At 35.1% G+C, this 7,062-nt stretch overlaps 1 protein-coding gene across 3 annotated transcripts in view; it reads left to right on the top strand.

Annotated features, from left to right (window-relative positions):
• Nucleotides 1-7,062, top strand: part of SMARCA1 (SWI/SNF related, matrix associated, actin dependent regulator of chromatin, subfamily a, member 1) — an 89,646-nt gene that overhangs the window by 3,159 nt on the left and 79,425 nt on the right. For all 3 annotated transcript variants that reach the window (XM_003796927.3, XM_023517363.1, XM_023517364.1), the window contains exons 2-5: nt 3,425-3,511; nt 5,963-6,129; nt 6,469-6,569; nt 6,667-6,767. In XM_003796927.3, coding sequence (XP_003796975.1) covers nt 3,425-3,511; nt 5,963-6,129; nt 6,469-6,569; nt 6,667-6,767 — 456 coding nt within the window. The remainder of the gene's footprint in view (nt 1-3,424; nt 3,512-5,962; nt 6,130-6,468; nt 6,570-6,666; nt 6,768-7,062) is intronic.

Genomic DNA, 7,062 nt, shown 5'->3' with positions numbered 1-7,062 from the left:
AGGTGTAACAAAACCATAAAATCATTTTAAAAAAATTTCAGCAATACAGCAGAGAGGCAAACAGACCTGAATCCCTAGGATAAGGAATGCTCCTGCAGTGGAACACGTGTATTAGTCCTGGGTTTCGGCCTTCCCTTTTTGCTGTTATGTACCTTCCTCTAGTGGCCTTTCTCAGGTCATTTGTTAACTTCTTTTAGTCTCTGCGATATGAGAATCCAGATGATCAAACTTGATAGAATTGTATATCAAATAAAAAAGGCCTCTGAATGAGAGTACTTGATGATGAAGAAAGTAGATAAAATTGAGTGAATTGACTTGTGACATTTAGCTACTCAAAGGAATTTTTGCTTATCATCTGGTTTTTGAACTTGGTTTAAGTGACAGTTGGATAACCTAACACTGTAGAAGCTGGAGGTGGTATTTTTGGTAATGAAAACATCAAGAAAAAGGTCATGGTCTTTCAAACAAGGCATTTTAATGACCTTGTGCTGCATTCTCATGGCGTGGAGACTACCAGATGATAAAAGCCATAGGAATTCATTAGAATGCTTTAGTCACAAAAAAAAAAAAAGACTATCTTAGTCACCTTTTATCTTTTCTTGTGCGAGAAATGTATTTTTGAAAACATAAACACATACACAAATGAGAAGGTTTAAGGTAGGTATTTAAAAATTTGTTGTGGAAGATAGTGCCAATTAAGTAATCATCCATGCTTTTTATAGCACTCTTCAAGATTAGGCATTTTAATTAGCATATAATTAAATCTTTATGGCATTCTATCCCAAAGTAAGCAAAAAAGTAATGAGTAAAATGTTTTTCTAGGGTAAAAGCTTTGATTTTCTGTAAGTGAAGTTCACTTCTCATTAGATATGTACTTGTGTATTTGAGGTGAAGTAATTTTCACTGTTTTGAAACATGAGAACTAGACTTCATATAGCCCTTCAAGGAATGATGAAAATGTGGGTTTTCATACACACATTTGTTGCTTGGAAAATAAAATAAGATTTATAGTATACATGACAGTTTGAAAGTATGGTTTTGAGGGGATCTTTAGCAGTTTTTTATTCCCATCTGTCCAGGATTACATTCAAAACATCTCACGTAGACACGTACACATGAGATGATGTAAATCTAAATGGTAGTTATTTAGGTTAGAGTAACTAACTGATATCTGATCAGTGTTCCAAAGGTCAAATTCCTGGCTCTTCTCTCGTTACACAGTGGTTATGGCGCAAGCCACATACACTGAGGGTGGCGGGTTTGAACCCAGCCCAGGCCATTTAAACAACAATGACAACTCAACAAAAAATAGCTGGGAGGGTGCCTGTAGTCCCAGCTACTTGGGAGGCTAAGGCAAGAGAATTGCTTAACCCGAGAGTTTGAGGTTGCTGTGAGCTGTGATGCCACAGCCCTCTACTGAGGGCAACATAGTGAGACTTTGTTTCAAAAACAAAAACAAATAAAAAGAAAGAAAGGTCAAATTCCATAATCTTAGTTTGGATTTCCTCAAAGTAGAAATTTTAGTGAACGGTGGAAAACATATTGGAGCCATGTTTTTCTTATGTTTAAGGTTACATTCTTTTGATTTTTGACCTAAGTTTTCAGAAACAGGTTGACAAAAGCCATGATGATAATTGACGTAGACTTTTGAGTTTTCATGAATGGATTTGTGTTTTGACTTATGAAAAGTCTGTTAAGACTGAAATTCTTATTTTATTTCTCGATTTTATTTATTTAGTTTTGAGTCAGCATCTCACCCTGTTGTCCTGGGTAGAGTGTTGTGGCATTCATTATAGTTCACAGCAACCTCAGACTCTTGGGCTCAATCAATCCTCTTGCCTCAGTTTCCTAAGTAGCTGAGACTACAGGTGGTACCTACCTCGACACCTGGTTGGTTTTTCTATTTTTAGTAGAGACAGGATCTTGCTCTTGTTTAGGCTGTTCTCGAACTCCTGAGCTTAAGCAGTTCACCTTTCTCATCCTCCCAAAGTGCTATGATTATAGCTGTGAGCTATTTCTTGATTTCTTATAGAGAAGGAGCCTTAGTCTATATACCTACTTATGTTTACGAATACAAGCTTGTCTTTACAAGGGATGGGATGTATACCAATAATTTCACTATTAAATTACTGATTGATGTTAGTTTTCATTAAATTCTTTAAAAATATCAACAATTAATGGTTGCTAGCTCTGATAAATAAATGTCAGTAGCTCTGATTCTTCAAAATATTTATGTGATATAAATACTTTAAAATAGTTTTTTCCAATTACAGAAAATTAATGTAAGCCAAAATTTGAAACCATACTATTAAATTATTATAAATAGGCTCGGCACCCATAGCTCAGTGAGTAGGGTGCCAGCCACATACACTGAGGTTGGTGGGTTGGAGCCCAGCCTGAGCCTGCTAAACAACAGTGACAACTGCAACCAAAAAATACCTGGGCATTGTGGTGGGCACCTGTAGTCCCAGCTACTTGGAAGGCTGAGGCAAGAGAGTTGTGTAAGCCAAAGAGTTGGAGGTTGCTGTGAGCTGTGATGCCATAGCACTCTACTGAGGGCGACATAGTGAGACTTTATCTCAAAAAAAAAAATTATTTTAAATATATATTGTATATGATTACATTGTATTAAGGAAAAAGTCTAAATGTTCTAATTATAGTGTGAAAACAATAGTAAAAGTGTGGCTCAGTAGGTAGGGCGCCAGCCCCGTATACCGAGAGTTGGGGGTTAAGACCTGGCCTCAGCTAAACTGCAATCAAAAAATAGCCGGTTGTTGGGGCGGGCGCCTGTGATCCCAGCTACTTGGGAGGCTGAGGCAGGAGAATTGCCTAAGCCTGGGAGTTGGAGGTTGCTGTGAGCTGTGTGATGCCACTGCACTCTACTGAGGGTGATAAAGTGAGACTCTGTCTCTACAAAAACAAAAAAAAAGAAAAAAGAAAACAATAGTAAAAAGTGTCAATTTTAGGACAAAAACCACAGTCGTTTCTTCTGAAAGTCTAGCTTGTTTCCATTACCTAGAGGATTATTTCTGAGAATTAATATTTACTTTCCTTGGCATTCTTTGGTTTGTGGTTGATAATATTAGCCTAGTCTATATTTTTAAATCTCTCATTTAGTGGTTACACATTTTCTTCTGGTTCAAATTAAGAAATGGATGAAAAAGCTCAATGATTCACCTTTTGGTTTTTCTTCTAATTATTGTCATTTCTCTGGCTTTCATGATTTTTCAGATTTTTTTTATTGGACCTCAAGTGCACAGAACTGGATTGATCATAACCCTCCTTCTTGACATGCTCTCACCATTGGTCCATGCATGTCCCACATTGATTTGTTTACTTTTCACTTTCTTCAAATGAGAACAGTTCACCAGTTTAAAGATCTTGCTTTATAATTTGATGACATCTGTATTCTTTGAAATTTCAGAAAAACATTTCTCAATTTCAACTCAAACTTCCTGTTAAGGCATCTAAATCTGAAAAGGAAATGGACCCAGAATATGAAGAGAAAATGGTAACTATTCTCTTGGGTTTTCTTAGTGAATGCTGTAGTTAATTTTTATAGAGGGTCTGTGAAAGTTGGAGAAATACATGTGTATGTATAATGAATACAGAATCATAGATTTTAGATTTGGAAAGTAATTTAATATATAATCAATGAGAATAGATTTTTGTCAAATAATTTCATTTTAAGATTTTTTATTGAAACAAAGTTTTGTTGCGCTTATATGATACAAGTTATATGATCTTTTATAATTTATTAGGAAATAAAAGATCAGAGAAATTACTTAGAATAGTTGGGACTAGATGTCATATCTCCTCACTTTTGTTCAGTGTTCTTTGCCTCGTAATAAGGTACATTGTGCTAGCAATATTTTATCCACTAAATGAAGATATCAGTGGCAATAGTAATGTGGCTTTGTGACTTGAGAAAAATTTAGTCACAAAGTCAGAGTACTATTCTTTTTCTCTCTTTGTCTTGCTTTGGATATATGAATGAATGCTACACATTCATAACACATGTAATATGGTAATATACTTTATTTAGGGATATATGTTTGCCCAATGCATGAAAATATATTTAAGCAGTATAATCTTAGTTATACCCATATATTGCTTTGCTGTACATTTAATTTTTAGTCACTAAAATCTGTTTTTTACCTTTAACTAGACTTTTAATTTTAAACTCCTGGGTCTTTCGAGAAGTTAATAGGTAGTTTAAAATGATTTTTTTCCCCGAGGGGTTTTTGCAGTAATGTTATAAAAATAAGTATTGCTCAAGTACATTTTTTGGTTGTTGATAGCTGTTTTACAAGACTCCATGCCTTAGAGTTTAAGGCCACATCTAATGTAGACAGTTAATGTTTTAACAACTTCACAAACAACATTCCAGGGAGGATAACATTAAATGGAAAGTTTTTGGCCTCCTTCCAGCTAGTAGTCTGAATATATTTGTCTAACTCTTGTATTTATGTTAACAAATTTTTCTGTAAGTTTCTGGGTGTTGTTTATTATATAGCCTTTATTAGCAATTAAGTATTCTCTATCCTGTGGTCAGAAAGTGACTAAAAAAGTTGGATTATATGAGGGTACCTATGATCAATAGGTTACATTGTGTTTGTAAGGTAAAGTCCAAGTTGCAGTTGAGTCCTTCACCCAGATAGTGTGTCATACACCCTTACATTGTGTCCAGTAGGAAAGGAAAGAGTCTCAAAAGCAGGGATGGATTTATAGAAAGTGACTTTAAATTTAAAATAATTGTCTTTGTTTTTTCCTTAATCTAGAATGATATATATATTTTTTTGATCTTCTAAGATTTTTTAGTGAAACAAAGTTTTGTTGCATTTATATGACACAAATTATATGATCTTTTACAGTTTATTGAGAAATTAGAACACATGTCAACTTTTAAGATTTTTTTTTTTTTGAGTCTCACTCTGTCACCCTGGGTAGAGTGCTGTGGCATCATTGTAGCTTACGTGTCAACTTCTAATGATTAATATATGTTATATTAACTTTCATGTACTGTATATATCTGTACTATATATTTTCCCCCAATTCTGCTTTCCTTGGGGAGCAACTTTATACACTGCTAGCATAAAATACAGTTTTTTTGATTACTGTAATTGAAGAGGGGAATTATTATTACATTATGGTATCATGACATTGAAAATATTTTCACACAAGATGACACTGTATTCTAAGATTTTGGTTATTACCAAATTCTTTTTTTTTTAGAGACAGAGTTTACTTTTATTGCCCTCGGTAGAGTGCTGTGGTGTCACAGCTCACAGCAACCTCTAACTCTTGGGCTTAGGCGATTCTTTTGCCTTAGCCTCCTGAGTAGTTAGGACTACGTTGCCCACCACAATGCCCAGCTATTTTTTTTGTTGCAGTTTGGCCGGGACCGGGTTTGAACCCATCACCCTTGGTATATGGGGCTGGTGCCCTACCCACTGAGCCACAAGTACCGCCCTAATACCAAATTCTTAGGAGTTTAGTTTATGGTGAATTAATTTATAATTAATGAATTATAGTTAATTTATATTTCTATATTTGGGATACATTATATACCTGATGCTTAATTTTGTTGCTATTTAGGAAAAAAATCATGTTTTGGAAAGACAATCTGTGTTTTGATTTTGACTCTAAAAGGAGGATACTTCCTATTGGGAAATTTATTAAGTCTGTCAGATCATTTGTCTTCTATTCAAAACACTATTTTGAAATTCTGCTACTTATTAGCTGTGGCAGCTTAGGCAAATTACCTCCTCTGTGCCTCAGTTTTATTATCTGTAAAATGTAACTGATGCTAGTAACTCCCTCGGAGGTTTCTTAAGAGAATTAAATGAGTAAATACGTTTAAAGTGGCTGAGAACATTATACAAAGTGCAATGTAAGTGTTGAATAACTTTGAACATGAAAAAAAGAGAATCCTTACTTGTTCTTTTGTTTTGTAAATTAGAAGGCAGATCGAGCAAAGAGATTTGAATTTTTACTGAAGCAAACAGAACTTTTTGCGCATTTTATCCAGCCTTCAGCGCAGAAATCTCCAACATCTCCTCTGAACATGAAATTGGGACGTCCTCGAATAAAGAAAGATGAAAAGCAGAGCTTAATTTCTGCTGGAGAGTATGTTGGCATCTCTCTCTCCTTTCTTCCCTCGCTCCTTTCTTGCTTTCCTCTGGACTGTCCCTCCTTCTTGCTCCCCTGACATGCTCCTTCCTTCTTCACCTGTTCATTATAACTTTATATGAAAAAATTAGGTTTTTCCTTTGTAATTGTTTTAGAGGCAACAATTTTTTTTTTTTTCTCACTAGAGGTCAATCAGTAAAAAATGTAGGTTGTTTCTTCCAAATTCTAAATAAGATCCTAGATAACCCATTCTTTTTCCATAAAAGATACTAGCAGTGACTTAATTGACTTTTTGGTGTTTGAGTTGAATATGAAAGCATTACTTTTTTATTTCAGCTACCGCCACAGGCGCACAGAACAAGAAGAAGATGAAGAGCTATTGTCCGAGAGTCGGAAAACATCTAATGTGTGTATTAGGTTTGAGGTGTCACCTTCATGTAAGTACATTGGTGATTTCTTTTTCAGTTTGGTTTTACAAAACTTTAACTTGAGTGTATTAATGAAGGATGAGACATCCCTGATTTTTTTTTTCAGATGTGAAAGGAGGACCACTGAGGGATTATCAAATTCGAGGACTGAACTGGTTAATCTCTTTGTATGAAAATGGAGTCAATGGTATTTTGGCTGATGAAATGGTGAGGAGTTGGTAGCCAAAAACACATTCTCAATTACCAATATGTTTTTATGTACATTTGAAATATGACTTGCCCCCCCAAGAGGCTTTAGTTAGTTATTATAATGTAAAACGTTCTTTGCAGTCTTAAATTGTTTCTTTAAGTAACCTTTAGAACATAGACTTTTATTTATTTTTTTTTTTGAGACAGAGCCTCCAGCTATCCCCCTGGGTAGAGTGCCATGGCATCACAGCTCACAGCAACCTCCAACTCCTGGGCTCAAGCGAGTCTCCTGCCTCTGCCTCCTAAGTAGCTG

The sequence above is a fragment of the Otolemur garnettii genome, unplaced genomic scaffold (genome assembly GCF_000181295.1).
Source record: "Otolemur garnettii isolate 467f Iridium unplaced genomic scaffold, OtoGar3 scaffold00109, whole genome shotgun sequence".
NCBI lineage: Eukaryota > Metazoa > Chordata > Mammalia > Primates > Galagidae > Otolemur > Otolemur garnettii.
This window is presented reverse-complemented; position numbering and strand designations above follow the sequence as displayed.